This window comes from Cibotium barometz, chromosome 36, assembly GCF_041138505.1.
Source record: "Cibotium barometz isolate CiBa-2024 chromosome 36, ASM4113850v1, whole genome shotgun sequence".
Lineage (NCBI taxonomy): Eukaryota > Viridiplantae > Streptophyta > Polypodiopsida > Cyatheales > Cibotiaceae > Cibotium > Cibotium barometz.
Window position 1 is genome coordinate 13278375 of NC_141081.1, and position 20039 is coordinate 13298413.

At 40.9% G+C, this 20039-nt stretch overlaps 2 protein-coding genes across 2 annotated transcripts; both read right to left on the reverse strand.

Annotated features, from left to right (window-relative positions):
• Nucleotides 1–271: 271 nt before the first annotated feature.
• On the reverse strand, nt 272–9100 carry LOC147617508 (protein DMR6-LIKE OXYGENASE 1-like). Its single transcript, XM_086775765.1, has 4 exons — nt 8806–9100; nt 8370–8620; nt 7967–8291; nt 272–725 (listed from the first exon to the last, which is right to left on the reverse strand). Exons 2-4 carry the CDS (start codon nt 8432–8434, stop codon nt 513–515), a joined length of 603 nt encoding a protein of 200 aa, XP_086631891.1. The 5' UTR covers nt 8435–8620; nt 8806–9100; the 3' UTR covers nt 272–512.
• LOC147617509 (fe(II)/2-oxoglutarate-dependent dioxygenase 4-like) lies at nt 8510–9081 on the reverse strand. The gene is made up of 2 exons (XM_086775451.1): nt 8776–9081; nt 8510–8620 (listed from the first exon to the last, which is right to left on the reverse strand). Exons 1-2 carry the CDS (start codon nt 9079–9081, stop codon nt 8510–8512), a joined length of 417 nt encoding a protein of 138 aa, XP_086631577.1.
• Nucleotides 9101–20039: the final 10939 nt, after the last annotated feature.

Consider the following 20039-nt stretch of genomic DNA (forward strand, 5'->3'; position numbering starts at 1 on the left):
AAGAGCCCCGTTTTACTTGCCCAAACCAAGAAAACAAGCTCAAGTTTAATGCCACTTGAAGAGCACTTAATTAGGTCAGGATTATTGGCATATTGAAGCAAATCCAAAGAATAAAGCCCATCTCTAGCAAACAAAAGTTAAAGGTAGCATTGTTTTGATACAATTATATGCGGTTATAGCAATCTCTTCAAGACATCACAAAATTCTTGAGTATTCTAATTATCTTGTTTACCATCAACATAACATGTCATTAGACAAACATAATGGCTACAAAAGCATGTAAAACTGCATTGCTTTTCTTGAATTTTCAGAAAAATATGGTGTGAACCAATTTTGTTGGTCTAAATAATTTTGTTCAACATGGCATTGCTCTCCAGAACATTAAAAAAGTACATGGGCTTTGACAGTAAATAGAATATAGAAATGGGCTCCCCGAGGTTTCAAGCCTTCCCAAGGGCGACTCAAAACTATACATCTGAGCAACAGAAGCGAGCTTGTTCAAGTTAATGTGTTCACTCTACAAGCTTAGCATAATGGTTATAGTGATGATTTTCAAAGGAATCGTGAACAAAGCATGCAGGGTTTTCTTCATCAATGAAGTATTGAAGAGGCCCAATTCGTGCTTCAGATGTAGGAAGCAGAAAGCATGATATAGAGGACCTCACCTTCTCTTTGTTGGTCATGACTCGATGCACTACACTCTTGTATTTACCATTGGTTATGATCTGCATCATGCAGCTCCTTTGTAAGGGCATATCAGAACAGCCAAAAGACAAAAACATATTCTTAGGTACATATACAAGTAAATGACATGAAAATCCATAGTACATAGCATCCAGCATCACCTTGTTCACAACAGTATCTTTTTTTTGTGATCTATTTATTAATTGGAAGCGTCAGGGGTTCGAACTCATGCCCCTTTCTAGGTAAGGTGGCACATTAGCTACTCAGGCAAGGGCCTGCCGATATAAGGAGTATACGCTCCCACTCAAATGACTGCAACATCAATCCATCTCACAACCAGCTAGAAATGAGGCAAGGAAAAGACAAGGGAAAGACCTCCACGTTGAGCCCTCGTCACTCAACCAAGCCAGATTGTGGTATTATATTAGAACTATTATGGTTAATTGGTAAATGGTATTGCAAGATCGCTGGATAGCTCCACTCCTGAGGTACAAACTATCACCTTTCCACTACAGTCTTGACGCCCCAACCTTCATCTTAGCAAATATGAGCTGAAGACATCTTCCAGCTTCATATCTTGTTGCTTCTTCCACAAGGCTTTCCATGAAGAAAGATAGACTTGCCTCCAGAGTGGTGGCCCGGGCAAGCCCTCCCCCATGGGATGAGCAGTCACCCCTGGGCCGCCTCACCACAGATTGGGCGCAGAATGTTGCATGGAAGAGCAAGACTATGGATGGCATTGGAAGCATTAAGAGACAACTGAAGGTGGTGACAGCTTGATGTGGATGGCTTATGAACAACTCCCAGGGAAAGTCCAAATGATTAAGCGACTCCTAGCCAGAGAGCTACGCACCACTGCCAGGCGAGACAGCCCAAAAGGGACCCAAGCGGTAACAGTCCTGTCAGAGAACTGTTTCAAGCAAATATTTATCTCAGAATCATCCATCTGGAGTGGAGATCCCACCTGCCCCCCCCAAGGGTCCAGCAGCATCAGGTCCTGTCCCACGGAGTGGTTAGGTGACCGTGTTCCCAATTTTTTGGAACCACTGCATCCAGGTGCCCTCTCAGGGGCAGGAGCAAATGCCGTCCTTCCCTTCTCCATAGGTTCCTCTCTGTCCTCCTCCCCTACAAGCCACCCTGCCCCCTGTTAGCACATTCATCCCCAGTTTCTGCCCATTCCTGATGTCCTTTTGGTCCCTTTTGCATGGCCCTTGATTGTGGGCTGGCCACCCCTATTTTACATATTTTTCTGGGATTTTTTCCCAGCCCGTATGGTTTTTTCCCAGTCGGCCAGTTCAGTCCCCCAGTCGGCCAGCTTATTCAGCCCCAATCAGCCAGCACTACCCACCTATAAATAGGTGGGGCTGGCCTCTCACTTTTCATTCAGTGTTGTACATATTTTGCTCCCTCACTTATGAGACTACTTGTGTCTCTCTCTAGTGCCCTTTTGCTTCCGCTCTATGCACTCTTTCATGGTATCATCGCTCCTGGTTCAGCAATTCCCTCTGCTGCCCCAGATTCAGCCCTATTTACAGCCCCTTAACCTCTGCGTTTTTCTCAGATTTGCAGCCCTCTTCTTGCTGCGTTTTCTGGACAGCTTCTGCTGATTGTTTTCCCTTCAGTTTGGCTTCATCGCTTGCAGCCAGAAGGTAATATTCTCATCAGCGTTTTACTTCTACTTGGAGTTTGGATCTAGGCGGCCTGTTTTTTCAGGACAGCAGTCCCTCTTTGGCTGCGTTTTCCTCTCTGGTGGACATTCCCTTTTGCAGAGGGGTTTTGTGGTGGTTCGGGCTTTGGTGGCAACCTTGGCACCTGTAGTGGATACTTCTTCTTTTGAGATTGTGCGTTTTTTTTCTTGAGGAGAGCCCAAGTTACAGTCCTAGTTGATGCCTTTCCCTCTTGCACCCTCTTACAGCATATTCCCAGACCCTGTGTGGCTACCTTTTCTCTCTATATCAAATCTGCATTTTTTGCTTCCCTCTTCTCGTGGTCTCAAGGTTGGAGGTACAGTCGACAAAAGCTTCTGCGTTTTTTGCTATAGGAGGATTTTCGGGTGCTGTCCAGTCTCTTAGGGCTGCGTTTTGGTGGGAGGAAGGGACCTACATCAGCGTTTTCTGATTTGGACAGGTTTTTTATCTTATGAGGTTTGGTCCTATTGGTTGGATCAATGATTATAGCTTCAGATTTGGCTCCCGTACCACTTTCTTGTTATTTCCTAGATGAGGCAGACAAGTTGGATGGTGGTAACTTTCAGTCATGGAAGTTGCAGGTTACTTCTATTCTCAGGGAGTATGGTTTGATGGAGTTTCTCTCGTACAAGAATCGGTGCTTGCCGGACCTTGCCTTTGCAGAGGATGTGTGTCGATGGAGGAAGACTGACGGACAGATCTATGGCTTTCTCCTCCTGAATTGTCAGGATTCGGTGCTTCGACACTTCATCTATGCTCCTGATGATGCTTCTACTTTCTATGTGTGGCAATTGCTTTGTGACCTGTATGGTGATGCCAGTGATCGGCAAATGGTTTCTGCTTTTGGGTGCTATGCAACCAATGATCTTGTGGATACTTCTTTTGGAGATGTTCCTGTAGTGAAGGATTGTGGGCTAGTTTTGCTCACTGCATCTAAGGAGTTTGTTTCTCCTGTTGCGTTGCCTTCGGTTTCTGTGCATACTTCTCCTTGCCAAGATGATATCTCTGGTAATGTTTTTGAGGAAGATAGTGGACTATCTTTGCCCACAGCTTCTGAGGGGGATTTATCTCCTGTTGCTTCGCCTCCGACTCTTTCTTCGTCAACCAGTGACCAGGATGTGTTGCTGGTCCCTTTGCCTTCTATGGAGGAGCCTGCTTCTACGTTGCATGATGCTATTGAGGAGGCTACTACTACTTCAATTACCACTACTGTGAATGTTCCTATTTCCCTTGTTCTGTGTGAGGATTCTGGATTGTGGTCATGTGTGTCCGTGACCGTGCCTGGGGCACAGTGGTACTTCCAGGGATTGAAGGATTGGGATTTGGATTTAGTTGGGCTTGTGGAGTCCCAACATCAGTTTTCAGAGGGAACAGTTGAGTTCTTACATCTCGCGATGCCGACCTTCGAGGAGGATAGCATTTGGCTACTCTTGGTACAGAGTTGGAGCACATGGACTATATTTCTTTTGAGGGTATTATCTTCTTGGAGCTACAAGCTTCTAGGGATTTCTGTGGCACTGTGTTTACATTTGGGTTTGGCACCGATATTTGGAGCAACACGACACAGCCTACATGGTTGTTTTCTTCTAGAAGTGTACCTAGCAGCTTATTATGTTGCTTTTGTAGCTGAGTTGCTGTGGAGATTGCTTGTGGAGCTTTTCTGGTACTTGTTGTTGCTGCATTCTTTTGTCTTTGACAGAGGACGACTTCTCGTAGTTTGTTCAACATCTCGTGCTGAGAGGGGGTGTTAGCACATTCATCCCCAGTTTCTGCCCATTTCTGGTGTCCTTTTAGTCCCTTTTGCATGGCCCTTGATTGTGGGCTGGCCACCCCTATTTTACATATTTTTCTGGGATTTTTTCCCCAGCCCGTATGGTTTTTTCCCAGTCGGCCAATTCAGTCCCCCAGTTGGCCAGGTTATTCAGCCCCAGTCGGCCAGCACTACCCACCTATAAATAGGTGGGGCTGGCATCTCACTTTTCATTCAGTCTTGTATATATTTTGCTCCCTCACTTATGAGACTACTTGTGTCTCTTACTTGGGACTGTTTTGCTTCAGTATATTCAGCATAGTTGCTCCATATCTCTCTTGCACTCTCTATTCAGCACACTCTAGTGCCCTTTTGCTTCCGCTCTGTGCACTCTTTCACCCCCCCCCCCTCCCCCCTCGTCACGGGACAGCCAGTGGATTGCAATTTGTTGATATGTCTACCAGTGGATGCCAGTGCTTTTGCAGAGACTTCAGCTCCTCTGCAAGTCTGTGTCATTTTTCACTGATCCAGACCAGCCACCCCGGAGAGTGGAGGTGTTTCAAAAACGTTTCGTAAACATTTCATACAAGGGGGGAGAGGGTTTGGGGTTTTGGCCCCAATAAGAACACACTCATCATAGAGAGAACTCACCATAATAAGAGACAGCGACATGTTGCGTTTGACGATGGCCACTGGCTTCGCTATTGATAGCCATCACAGGCTTCTGCTCTGTGCTGCTCTCCGCTATGCTCTTCTTGATAACGGCCCCCAAGGAGGGGCATGCAACCATGGATGGGTGGTGAGAGGGTGGCGGTGATGAGACTGATGGCTGGTGTAGAGGCTGTAGCAGCTTTGTGTCTGCTCTGCAAGGGCGGCAACGAGTGGTGCGGCGTAATAGCGGAGACTTGGTGGCTGTAATGATCGGCGCTTTTTTTGTGATGACAGCCGGGCACAGTGAGACAACCAACTTCCACTGGCTGTAGAAGTTGTCGACGGGTTACTGGGCAGGAAGGTAGGAGGCACTACACCACTGTTAGAAAGCAGTGCGCCTAGCTCTGGAGTGATGGCTTTGGGGTTGCCACATCTCCTACTATTGCCAGTGGTGGCCGTCAACGGCTCTAACCGCGGGGGAACCGTGATGAAATTCATGGATCAAGCTTCCAAATGACAATCAACTATCTAATTAGATCCTAATCTTGATTGAATCCTACACTAATGACAACACTAATCTAAGGTGGATAAAAATGAACAATACTCATGGTGATGAGTGTGTGCTAATTAAGTTTAGACTCAAGTTCAATTAGGTTACAAGATGGAAACTTGTATTCATAAAAAGACTTGAGATGTTGTGCTTGTATTCCAATGCTTCAAATGTCCTCCTTTTATATGAGGAAAGTACAACAAAGCTATGATAGCTCATGTAGGATAACTTGACTAGGTGACTTGGCACTCTAGCATCACTCATTTTTCAACACCCCCCCTTGATGCTAGATTGGGTACAATTTTTAGGCTTTCACTCTTCCTCTCTCTCCCCTTGCGCTAGGCTACTTTGGCCTTTATGCTACTTTGGCATTACAGCTACTTTCGCTATGAATTTCAGCTTCAGTGCATCATATGGCCTCAGAGGCAGATTACATTACACTTTTGGTAGAGACAAGAGGGATGAAAAGTACAATGGTTCTTTCTCTAGAAGAGCACGTCTTTAGCTCGGACAGCTTTGGCGTCGATGTAGTTTGCCTGCTTCTTTTTTTGATAGCAATCTTCTTCTAGGTGACCAATTTTTCCACAATAGTCACAAACAAGCTTTGGTTTATCTTTATTGCGACATTCATTCTGGGTATGACCAAGTTTTCCATAGTGATAGCATCTTGGAAGTTGAGATGTTGATTGATTTGTCTTTTGAAATCTCCCACCCTTTGTATACAATGCTTGCTCACTTGAATGTGATTTGAATGATTCTTTATCTTTGAATTTGGATTCTTGTTCAAGTAGAGATGATTCTATACCTTGAAGTTTAGTTTTGGGCACATTTTTAAGTGTAGCAACAATTGATTCATAAGGTTCTTTGTCAACACTTTTTAGCAATACAACAATAGATTCAGCTTCCTCAATGCCTATAGCTTTGAATTTACTGATGTGTTGTGCCATGGTTTCGGTCTCATTCTTGTCGAGCTTGTAAAACTGCATGAGAAGGTTGATCTTTGAGCTCTTTGAGTTGTGCCGAAAATCTTGTTGAGTTCCTACCATGCCAACTTGGCATCCTTAATGCTAACAATGTGACTAATCACATCATCATCAAGATTTTGAGCGATGAGGCCCAATGCTTTGTTGTTCTGAAGTGGCTCAACCTCCACTTCTTCAATTGAGTAATGCAAGAGGATGCAGTGAAATTTGATGCAAGAGGATGTTTCCCATTGTGGAATAGTACTCTAATTTTTTAATTTTGATTTTGATTCAGCTCAATTTTTGCTGATTGCTTGCTAATACTAGTGATTAAGTACTAACTTTGGAGGGCAAAATTGAGAAAATGAGAAAGCTTTTTGATGGGGCTTTCTTGATGAACTTCTTGCCCTTGATGAGGGTCAAAGGCTCATGTAAAAAACTCAGCTCAAAAATATCCAAAAAGGTTAGGTTACAAGATGGAAACTTGTACTCATAAAAAGACTTGAGATGTTGTGCTTGTATTCCAATGCTTCAAATGTCCTCCTTTTATATGAGGAAAGTACAACAAAGCTATGATAGCTCATGTGGGATAACTTGGCTAGGTGACTTGGCACTCTAGCATCACTCATTTCAACAAACCCCGGATGTTGTAGTGAGGGGAAGTGTTTAAAAACACAGTTTAAAAGCGCTCAAGAGTGTACCCAGGTAAAACAAAGGGGTAGAACTAGGACGTGGAAAGAAGCAAAGGTAAGGAGAGGAAGTTGTGGGGTGGCGCCCGCACCATCACTTGAGGACGCTAGCCTGGGCTTTTGAGTCAACACTGGTCCTAGAATATGAGGAGACGGGACAGGATCTCACCCTTCTCCTCTCTCACCACAGTATCATGACAGCCCCACTATCCGCAACCCCAGGACAGAGCAGTACCAAAGGCCCCCTGTCAGAGGTGGGAGATCCTCAGCAGTATAGAGTATGGCACATAGTCACCAGAAACGTTCGAGGAATGGAAACAGAGAAACGAGTTTTTAGGGGTACAGCCATGGAAACGGATGGGGTCCTGAAATGGAGAAACGCATTTCTAGGGACTGAAACGGCCGTTTCCTGTGACTATGGTATGGCACATTTGGTGAACTCACTATAGCGAGACCATAGAGGGCACTACCATGCCACCCGCTGAGTCCATCTAGAGCATATGGACGGACATCATACACACCCACTGTGAGTGGAAGAAGCTGTGAGGCAGCTCTAAACATATGCGAAAGCATTCAGAGGCTTTCCTGCATATTTGGAGCAGCGGTCCTTTCCTCGGGGTCAAAGACAACAAGGTTACTTGACATTACAGGCCACTTGTTTGGCTGTTCTCCACACCCCCCCCACCCCCCACCCCCTACCCCCCCGCCCCCCAAAAAAAAAAAGGTCAGCCAGCGAGGAAGAGCCCCTCTCTATCCCTAGTTCTTTTTTCTCGTGTCTCCCTTGATTGAGATTGGGTCATGTACTTAGCCGTTTTTTCAGCTGTATTTTTGGTAAACTAATGGAAGGATCTTTTCTTGGAAAAATGAAAAAAATGAAAAAAAAATGTCACATCAAAACAAAAATAGCAAAGATCTGTGAGGAGTGCAAAAATGAAAAAAAAAATGTCACATCAAAACAAAATAGCAAAGATCTGTGAGGAGTGAACATCTACCTCGATGGCTTCCCCAACATTTACCACAAATGACTCTGATATCGGCTTGGCATCCACCCAATGACCTTCCTTTAAAACCTGAAGGCCGCCTGTTAGATCTTGGAGAACAAGGGTGAGAGTGGCCACGTCCGTGTGAGGGAGCATGCCAATGGTCACATCTGGGTCAGGACAGGGGGAATAATAAAGCATAGAGACATTCATGGCAGGATTCTTTCCAGTTGCATCAAGCAAATAGTGTGGCTGCAAGCCAAGACTCTCTGAGATGGCCTCTAGAAGCTCAAATCCAACACTTCTCGTTGCTTTGAAAAAATGGCAAGCAGGCTTCCTGCATTAAAAAGAACAACAGATTTGGGCACCAAATCAAGAAGGAAAACAACCCAATTAGAGCACAGAAAACACTCACCGGAAAGATGCTGGGGCATGGGATATGGCATCGGCATCATCAGGATTGAAACCAAGGAATCGCATGGTGTCCCTCCACGTTGCATAATTGGCCAATTTCTCTTTATTTTGAGAGATCTTTTCTGCTAAACTTGGAGGAAATCATAGCCCTGCATCGAACTTTACCCGCTCCCGCGATGGGAGCTCAAAGAGCTCGTGGTAAGCCATCCACATGCTCTCAATGAGAAGCTTTGGGACCCCATGATTAACCACCTGCTTCGGAACGCAATTGAGCAGTTCAGGTTTAGGGACCATTACGGCGAAATCAAGCACGATTTAAGCATTGAAACAACAACAAATTTAACCCACATTTAGGATTAGGCACGAAGAAAGCATCCAAACTGACAACCCACTTCGCAATTACATACAGAAAAGCAGTTGGCGGGCGTTTTGCTTACATTGAAGAAGCCCCATTCTCGGCAGGCGCGGCCAATTTGATCCACTGTCCGCTTCCGTCCGGGTCCTTGGAGGTGTGACATGTCGATGAGAGGGATCTCCCAGGCTTCTTGAAGAGCCTGGGAACGGGGGACCCTGTCTCGCACATACTTCTGGGGAACATGGCTCAGCCCACCCTTCTCCACCAACTCCTTTACACTATTAACACTAGTAGCCTCTCTTACCTCTTCTTTGTCTCCATAATAATTGTGACTCTCTTTCACCTCTTCTCTGTCCATGTAAAGGTTTTACACTGCCTAAGGGCTCAACTCAGTAATAGTCAATTCAAGGGCTCTACTTAGTAATAGTCAATTCTTGTACAAGTTTCCAAAAATATGTTTTTAAGTTAGAGACCTAAAAAAACACGTGGGATCTTTGGGATTTCTATCCGGCCTCACATGGTGCTCTTACTTAGTAATAGTCAATTCTTGTACAAGTTTCCAAAAATATGTTTTTAAGTTAGAGACCTAAAAAAACAAACAATCACTAGGTGTGAGGCGTGGGATTTTTGGGATTTCTATCCGGCCTCACATGGTGCTCTCGCGTAGATTCCAAATTTGGATTCAAAATTACAAATTTCTAAGCAAAAATGGCTCATTTTCCAAAAATAAAAGTTTTTTGATCGTAAAAATGACAAACTAAGGTATATTTTTCAACTTTGAAGCAAGTACATTGTTATTTACAATGGGTATGTTATATTTTTCAACTCTGAAGCAAGTACATTGTTATTTACAATGGGTATGTTATATTTTTCAACTCTGAAGCAAGTACATTGTTATTTTTCAACTCTGAAGCAAGTACATTGTTATTTACAATGGGTATGTTACATCCTTCCCTACTAAAAGAACTCGAGATGTCCGCATCTCGGCACGAACTCTGGGTAATTCTTTTGGAGAGTTGACTCTTCCTCCCAAGTGGCATCCTCCTCAGGGTAATCTTTCCATTCCAGTAAATGTTCCCTAAGGATTCTATTGCGAAGCACTCTTTCTCTAGAGTCGATGATTCTATTAGGTCTCATTTACTCGAGAGCACCATGTGAGGCCGGATAGAAATCCCAAAAATCCCACACCTCACACTAGGTCCTTCTATTTTTTATGATTGTACAATTTGACTTTATTCAAAAGACATCTATACAGGATTAACCATAACCCCACCTCCCTCCACGTGGGCAAAGGAGGTGGGGCTATTTCAAAATACCCACTCCTCCTTCAAGCGTGAGGAGGAGCCAAATCTCACATCTTCCAATGCAAATTTGAATTTGAATCTAAGAAGATCTCATCTCACATCTTTCAATGAAATCTTTGTATACATGCTTACATACCTATAGATACACACACTTATATATATTATGTATGTATGTGTATCTATAGGTATGTAAGCATGTAAATATAAAGTGTACATGTGTGTGTGTATGTGTGTGTGTGTGTGTGTGTGTGTGAGAGAGAGAGAGAGAGAGATTACATGAAAGATGAGAGTGAGCACACCTCACCACTCATCCCTACCATTAAAATTTAATCTAAAATTTAATTAATTAAAATTATATATATATGTAAATCTATTTAAGTGTGTGTGTGTGTGTGTGTGTGTGTGTGTGTGTGTGTGTGAGAGAGAGAGAGAGAGAGAGAGAGAGGCTGAGAATTTCTATGTACGAGATAGTTTGTGTGGGAGGAGATAGTGTGTGTTTTCATTAGTGTATGTGCGGTGTGTACATGTGTGTGTGTGTGTATGTGTGTGTGTGTGTATGTGAGAGAGAGAGAGAGAGAGACGACAGATAATTTCTACGTAGGAGATAGTTTGTGTGGGAGGAGAGAGTGTGCGTTTAGATTAGTGTGTGCGCGGTGTGTGCATGTGTGTGTGTGTGTGTGTGTGTGAGAGAGAGAGAGAGAGAGAGGGTATATGCATGCATGTGCGTACATCTGCATCTATGTGTAGAATGTGCTTGAGAGAGAGAGTGAGATGGGGCAGACCTGGAGAGAGAGAGAGAGAGAGAGAGATGTAATGAGGGAGGGTGAAAAGAGAGAGAAAGAGAATAAAAAGTATCTTTTAATAAAATATACCTCACCACTCATCCCTACCATTAATAAAATATACCTCACCACTCATCCCTACCATTAAAATTTAATTTATTAAAATTATATATATGTGTGTAAATCTATTTAAGTGTGTGTGTGTGTGTGTGAGAGAGAGAGAGAGAGAGAGAGAGAGAGAGAGTTTCTATGTGAGAGAGTGTGCGTGAAGAGAGAGAGTGTGTGTGTGCATCAGAGAGAGACAGAGAGAGAGAGAGAGGCTGAGAATTTCTATGTAGGAGATAGTTTGTGTGGGAGGAGATAGTTTGTGTTTTCATTAGTGTATGTGCGGTGTGTACATGTGTGTGTGTGTGTGTGTGAGAGAGAGAGAGAGTGAGAGAGTGAGAGAGGCAGATAATTTCTACGTAGGAGATAGTCTGTGTGGGAGGAGAGAGTGTGCATTTATATTAGTGTATGTGCAGTGTGTACATGTGTGTGTGTGTGTGTGTGTGTGTGTGTGTGTGTGTGAGAGAGAGAGAGAGAGAGAGAGAGAGAGAGAGAGAATATGCATGCATTCCTGTCCAGGAATATTGTGGAAGAGATTTCAAGAAGAAATGATAGAAGATTTTCTATACCAGTTATCGAGAAGCAGGGGTGAGTTTATTGGTATTGAGCAATTGGTTGAAACTCATGCACTACTACATTTAGAATAAATTCTTCGTGCTTAGAGACGGACATCGGCAGATTTTGAAGGAATGCCTGAACTAAACAGAACTGATTTGGAAGTCTTGGGTGAAAATAGATTGCTTTTGGAAGAGAGATCTTTTAGTACTGTCGAACAATCTAACCTGTCAAGTGCTATGGAGTCAACATTAACAGATAGCCAGCGTGTTGCTTTCGATGCTGTAATGCATGCAATTGCAACAGATGCATGTGACATTTTTTTCCTAGATGGTCCGGGGGGATCGGGCAAGACCTATTTGTATAATTGTTTGCTTGCGCGAGTACATGGACAAGGGTATGTTGCTTTGGCCACTGCAATTTGTTGATTCTGACATTACTGGACTGAGAATACGTATTTTGTGGTGCATTTTGAGAATATCTAATATTGGTCCTTTTTTGCATCTTCGTATGCTACATTACTATGATATTTTTATTTTCGCTATAAATCTACGAGACATGGATGTTATTTTGAGATATGTATATATGAAGTCACTTGAAATAATGTATTGTGTTTACTTAAAACATGACCTAAATTAGAGAAACTGAGCCTATTTTTTCTGGAACTCTACCTGCCCGCCGCCGCCGCCGCCGCCACAGCAACGCATGGGTCCAATACTAGTCTCCTTTATGGGGGAAAAAGAAAGCACGTTTAAGTACTCTTATTGGAAGCTTGATGGTTATATCTCTATATGTCAAAGATATGCATCTTTGGACAAAAAGAATTATGTGGTTCTTGAGAAGTGGTAAAAGCAAGACTTTTGACCAATTTTCACACAAGGTAGAAAACTCTAATTGATAGCTATTTAATCATTGAAAATCGTAGGAGTCACTTCACCACCACAAAATCTTTTTTGCTTACTTTGTTTTATTCTTTTTTAAAGACTTACGAAAGACATTGCAACATGGAGATTAACCCTGTGTAATTTTTCTTGGCTTCAAGCCATTTTTAAAGCCTCAAAGTTGAACATTTGTACTATTCAAGAATCAATTATAACGGGACCCTCTTGGAAACAGGGAAAAAACCCCATATAGCACGTGCATTCAAGGGATGATTAAAAACCCATTACCTAAATATTTTTATAATGTACTGCATTTTGTAGATTTTTTAAATGTGTCACTTTTGTAGATTTTAAAATGATAAAAATACCAATTTTGCGGAATGTTTTGCTTCTTAAATTAAACTATTTTATGTTTGTGGATTTTTAAGAGAATTAAACCCTTTTCTTGCAGACATGTTCTATTTTATATATCATCCTTCTTACCCCTCCCCTCGGGCGAGTTAAGAAACATGGATCGATTTAGCCTACGGTGGACGAAAGGGAATGCACAACATGATTAAACAATATAATTAAGATTACTTGAGAAGAAGAACAATGCAAGACCACTTACATGAGTATTGCTCTAAATGCATGAGTTGTTTTCATTCACAAGAACAACCTTCTTATATAGGTTGTTCTTGTGAGTTACTCCAAATGCATGAGTTGTTTTCAATAGCCTTCTTATATAGGCTTCTTAACACTTACATATGGGATGACCTTTTTTTCTTCCCTCATTGACTTTCATCACACTCCCTCACACATTACATGTGACACATGGCACCATACATTTAACCCCCCCCCCTTTGGTGCCCAAAATGGGTCTCATCCCAAGGTAAGGTCCTCATTAGTCCACCTCCCTTGTTTCTATGAGTGGAGTCCTCATACATTAAAATGGATCTCACACATCCATACATAGGCTACATCTTTACTAGGGATTTCTAAGCCCTTGGTTGAAGCATAGATGGGTTAACATTCCACTTAAGCTACATCTCATGAGTGCTTAGAGGTGACATTACATTGACATAGGTAGAAAAAACATGATATAGAGAATCATAACATTGGGCATACACCCATCATAGGAAACATGGGAAAAACATAACATTAATAGACATAACTTTGGGCACATGCACCCATCATAGGAAACATGGGAAAAACATAACATTAATAGACATAACTTTGGGCACATGCACCCATCATAGGAAACATGGGAAAAACATAGTTGACATGTACTGGCGTGCATAATCATAAGCATACACGTGTAGACATATCCATGGGAAAACATAAACATGAAAAGACATAAGCATAGGCATACTCGAGAGAGAGAGAGTGACATCATAGTTGTCTTCCATCCTTGGCATTTGCATAAGGCCACCATTGCACCTTTGTAGACATCATTGGAATCCCCATTATAGTACCTCATTCCATCTTCAATTGGGCAATGAAGCACCCTCATCTTCTTTATTAGTTTTGTATCCATACATTCCATTACGAGATTCATCTCCAATGACATAAACACATAGTATTTGCATAAGAATCTTCAAGAAAACATGGTACAGAAAAAATGATGCATCGACATTTGTGCATGCAGGTGAGGCCTTGTCTTTTTCTTCTTTTCCAAGCATCCATGACTTGACTTTGATTAATGCTTCCAATGATGCACATGGTAATGAAACTTGTGTAAGTGGATATAACGTGTAAAGGCTCCTGACTTTCTCAGGTCATGTGTGGATACATTATCACACAAACTAGGAATATCAAGCTCCATATAGACACACTCGTTATGGTAAATATTTGTGTGTGTGTGTGTGCGCGCGCGCATGTGCGTGCGTGCTTTATATTCTATATGGACCAATATTTTGTTTAGCTTTTAAAGTGCACATATGTGAATGGGAATTTATCAAATACTTTAAGTGTGTTCCTTTCTTTGCACATGAATGACTCTTTAGAGGATTCCAAAAAAAAAAAGAGATAAGCTTATCTTTTAAATCTCCGCATGGAGACTCGACTATTGATACATGGCAGAGGATGCCATGTAACCAGTTGGTGGTTGAAGCAAAAAACCGATGGGTGTGCTAGAGATTCTGCTGCAATTAGTTGGTTTCTATCCTTGGCGTAGAGAGCTAGCAATCCACATGGGCTCACAGAAGTCATAGCGCAATTGATTTATGTCTGTGGAGAGAAGAATTGCTTGATGTATAAGGCTGCAACAATATCCTCCTCCTTCTCCTAATGGCTACTAAAACTTTAAAAAAATCTACCTTCTAGGAGAAAAAGAATTTGAGCAAACAAGAACCACAGATATTTTTTATTTCTGACAAAGAAAAATCTAGTGGTTTTACAATTTTTAAAATCATCTTGAATCATGACTAACTTCTACTACATTAATTAATGAGTTTTGTCTTTCAAATAGGGGGATGAAGTCATCTCCAAATCGGGCACGAGGAATGCCATCCTCACTATCTTCAATCATAATCTCCTCATCATCTATCTTTATTCTTTGAAGTGCTGGCATCAAAATTAATCTTTTCCTTTCCTTTCCTGAAACCATTTGCATTTTTTTAGTTTTTAATTGAAAGTTAAATCAAAAGAATTTTTAAAAATAAATTTTATCAAACTTACTTTGAGACTTCATCAATTTGATTTGAATCCTTCCAATGCTGAGTGAACCAATCCAGTCTTGGTTGTGAGTCTCCTACAGAATCTCTCATTACAAAAATCTCCTTAATGTCATTGTAAGTGGTATGTGTAGGAAAGATCATGCACTTCCATAATGTATTGATTTTGTTTATTGCCATCTTCCAAAACATGAGGGCTCTGTCAAAAATGTTAGAATGGGTTAGACAAACCCTATTCTTGAGTTCATCTGCTCCAAATTGACTGTAAATTTCAAAACCCCTTGAAATATCTTCTGCATCTATGTTGTGTGAAATATTTTGATAATGCGGCTTATCCATATTGTCTTTCATGACATAGCCAATCATACCATGAAAGGTATGCATGCCCTTTTGCCTTAGGGTTCTACACATTACAACTCCTCCTATTGGGCCATTTACATCCCACCGTAGGTAATTCTTTATTTTTCTATTCACCGAATAATAGATGATGCTAGGATTCTGATCACCATCTGAAAGTGAAGATGAAAGACTGTTCCCCCTCTCTCTAGAGAGCATGTACCTACGATTGTCTCTTTATCTATAAAATCTTTTAAATTTACCAATATCTTATCATCCACATCACATCCTCCAATAGATATAGTTACACTCAACTCAAATTGCTTGATGTTTTTATTCTCCTTAGTTTCTTCATTCACCGGAAGCTTCTTCTTGGGGCGACCTCTTGCTTTTACTTCATGATCATTTTTTCAGGGAATCATTAGACTGTTCAATTGTGTTCGATTGAATGGGAATGAATTTACCAAATTCTCGTGCCCTTTTTTTCAAATTCATCATCTGAATAAGAAAATAGAATAAATAGACGAAAAATGTAAGTAGAGAGAAAGAGAGAGATGGCAAAAGAACATTTTATTCATTGGGGATTACCAAATTTAGGAAATTGGACTTTCACTACTCTTTCGAATGAAATTTATTGCACTTTCACTTTCATTTTGCAATGCCTCCTAGCATAGATCCAACACCAGTTTGGCTACATTGGTATGGGAGGGGGTGCATGATGATTCGCCAATCTCACTACATACATGTATGTGTAATCATTGGATAATTGTTTTATGAATTATTTAATGGTTTAGATTTATTTGGCCTTCTTACCGTAGCTTAGATCATCAACGATTTGCGTGATCTGGCGAAGCTGAGAATTCCAGTGGGAAGAGGAAGACATACTAGACGCGTTGTCGTGCCATCCTGCAATTGTGCAATTGCAACAGCACAGCCGGAAGACAAGGAAGTGCTTGCGGTAGGGAGGAGGAGACGGATACAATCGGGAAGAGGAAGTGCCTGCGGCGGTAGGGAGGAGGAGACAGATACAATCGGGAAGAGGAAGATCGCGCATTACAGTTGTAACCGTTTGAAATAATAATGCAATAATTAATAAATAAAAAATAATATTACGTAAGTTCTTTTATCCTAAGGTCAAACCTTACTAACACAAATCTTAATAACACTCAATTAATTAATGGAATTTCTTTTTCCACTCATTGTAGGCCCCTATTATCTTGATGAATTGTAGGTCTTACAAAGGTAATGTGGTGGGAGCAACGTAGACTATTCCTCTCTCTGTCTATTTATTTGTCTCTCTCTCTCTCTCTATCTCTTGCTGCTCAAGCTTGATGTTAACCCATTACTAGGGTTAACAATTGCTACCACCATTATCTTACATCAAGGATTCAAGGTAGATACACCAAAGGGTTATACATTCAAGGTATGAAGCAATGGTGTCCAAATCTATAACTTGGATAGGTGCTCGTAATGGTGTGACGAAGTATTTATAGTGATTCTCGCTTCAAGAGCGTGTGGTAGCAAGTTAGGATGAAGTCCCAAGTGATGTACTTCATGGATATATTATGAGAGTAGTCATTGTAATAGCATTAGGCCTCTTATGAGCCTACAATGCCTGGTCGGCCACAGTTTAAGTGAGGGTAAACACTTATGGCCATGTATATAAGTGAATTTCTCTCATAATATAAGATACTCTCCCATTGTGTAATTGACTCTTGCTAATCTCTCTCCCTAATGTGTGCTAGTGAGTGTGTGTGAGTGATGTGAGGTGAGAGGAGGGATGAGTACCCGTAGTGCAATGCGACGGTGTGACAACGCTCGCGTGGGAGGCGTGGTGGAATTGCTTCTCAAGGAGTTGCAAAGCTTGGAGACCTCAAGGGTTACGAGCTCGGCCATTGGAAAGATCCTCACGACAGTTACGGTTCACCGGGTAATCTGGTGGAATTGCTTCTCAAGGAGTTGCAAAGCTTGGAGATCTCAAGGGTTACGAGCTCGGCCATTGGAAAGATCCTCACGACAAGTTACGGTTCACCGGGTAATCTCTTGTTGGTGGATGTGTTTCAAGGGGGTTAGAGTGAGCCATAACATTTTTGGCACCATTGTCGGGGAGACATCCCTTGACCTTTTCCATCATTTTTCCTCTAATCTACGCATCACCCATTGACCATTATCTTTATTAATGGTTTCCTATGAAAAAGATGTGGATTTGATGGAGATTTGTGTGTGATTTTGTGAGAAATAGCTCTCTTTTTTGTTTTGTAAAGAATAGCTCTCTTTTTTGTTTTGTAAAGAATGCTTTTTTGCTTAATTTGTTGTTTTGGTTGTTTTGTTAATGTGGTTTTTAATGTTCTTAGGGCTTGCACATAGTTTGTATTAGGCTTAGTTTACATCCATTGCATCAAACAATGCAATAGAATGCAATTTTTATTGAATATTAGCTCTCTTTAGTGTTAAACATAGAACTAAAATCATTAATTTTAGCTTAATTTGTGTGTTTTTTGTTGAAATTATTTGCATTAGAGTGTCAGCAAGCATTAGGAGTAGCTTAATCCTTCAAAAAAAATTTCAAAACCATAAAAAATCCTTGAATTCGACTAATTTCTCTTAATGGACTGGTTTTTGTCATTAAGGGTGATTAATCTTGTTCAAGAGGTAAAAATTTTAGAAAATGTGTTAATTAGGGTCCGAATTGATCATGTAAGTAGTTGAAATTAGTGTTTTTGAGTGCTTTGAGAGCAAATACATGCTTCAAAACACCTAATTACATCAATTTCTTCATCCATTAGAGGAATTTGACTCTTTTTGCTTAATTTTGTCTTAAAAGAAGACACCAAAATTAAGAGTCTAATTAATCTCCTATTTTAGATTAATTTACACATTTGTTGATACACATAGCTTAGCATTCCCTTGCTCTATCCAATGATGTGCTCGATTGTGTGAATTAATTAAGGATTAATGGTTAATTAAAATACTTGATTAGTATAAAAGAAGGAAATATTACTGAAATGATTAATCTTTGATTAAATTTTAATCACTTTTTTTACATAACTCATTAAGGCTAATGAGCATTCAATGAGTAGATGCCCATGAGTTGTCAAATTGTCCATTTTGGGGGTCATTTATGAAGGGTGTAAGGGGGTGTCATAAAAAGGTTTGACTTTTTTTTATTCCCAGTTACCTTTTTCGAAAAATGCCCATATCTCCTTAATTTAAAATTCAAAAAATATCCACTCCAAACAAGGAAATTTGAATTTCCCACTAGATTGCAAATTTTTTTTTTTGAAAAAATGGTTCACGTGTGAACCATTTTCTTTACTCTCATGCCTTTAAGGATTCACACCAAAAATAAATAAATCAAAAATCAGTTCACAACGTGAACCCTTAAGTGTTTCACGGCGTGAAACAATCCCTACGAAAAAATAATAATAATAATTCGAAAAAATGGTGAACCATTTTCTACACTCTCACGCCTTAAGGGTTCACGTCCAAAGAAAAAAAAATTCGGTGAAGTCCGGTTCACAACGTGAAACCCTAAGCATTTAACGGCGTGAAACACTATCTCACGGCATGAAACAGTCCCAAAAACAATAATAATTTTCTCGTGAAGTCCAGTTCTCATGAAGTCCAGTTCACAACGTGAACCCTAAGCATTTTACGACATGGAACACTAAGTATCTCATGGTGTGAAACAGTCCCCAAAAAAAACAAATTTAATTTTCCCGTGAAGTCTGCTTCTTCACGGCATGAAACCCTAAGCATTTCACGATGTGAAGCACTAAGTATCTCATGGTGTGAAACAGTCCGAAAAATAATAATCAAATTTGATAAAATCCGTGAAGTTCCGCTTCACGTTGTGAACTGCACCCTCCTGCTAGTTCACGACGTGAAAGGGGGTCCGCCGTCCTCAGTTAAATATATATATATATATATATATTTGGAGGCTCGTATCTCATAAACTGTCCGATAAAGGCGCTCTAGTGCTCATCAGAAGGCCGACATCGAGCTCTTCAAATTTGGTCTTAACCATCCAAAGTCAAAATCGATCGTTTTGGCCCCCGACTATAGCAGCCTCAAAATTCGACCTAAAAATCGAGACAAAAAATAGCCCGAAAAGTACTAAAACCACCCAAAACAGCACGAAAACGACTTCAAACTATATTCGAGCTACTTTTTAAGGGTCTAAACGACAAAATCACGAATGACTCAAAGAGTCAAAGTTATAGTGCTCCAAAAATACTACAACTCTCTCATACAGAGTTTTTCCAAATTTGTTTTGGAACATCCTCAAAAATGTGCTGCGAGACATGGAAAAAACTCCTTTAAAAAAATTCATCTTGAGATAGTGATGAAAAATAGGTCTTAGGACCTCCTCTCCCATCTATGATTCATTCATGCTATTGGCATCTTCCATGAATGTAATATACTTCATATTGATTGGAGTGGCTACCACATGAGCCAAATGTCAACCCTAATGCACTAGATTGGAATGGCTACCACATGAGCCAAATGTCAACCCTAATGCACTAGATTGGAGATTTGTGAGCATTGAGGCTATAAGCTTGCCATTGAGTGATTCCATAGGCCATTCACATGCCATTGAGCCTTATGGATGTTTGATTACATGCTATGTGATGTTGGGATGCCTGTATTTCACATGAGATGCCAATGGGGATGCCATTTGATGTGATATAATGATTTT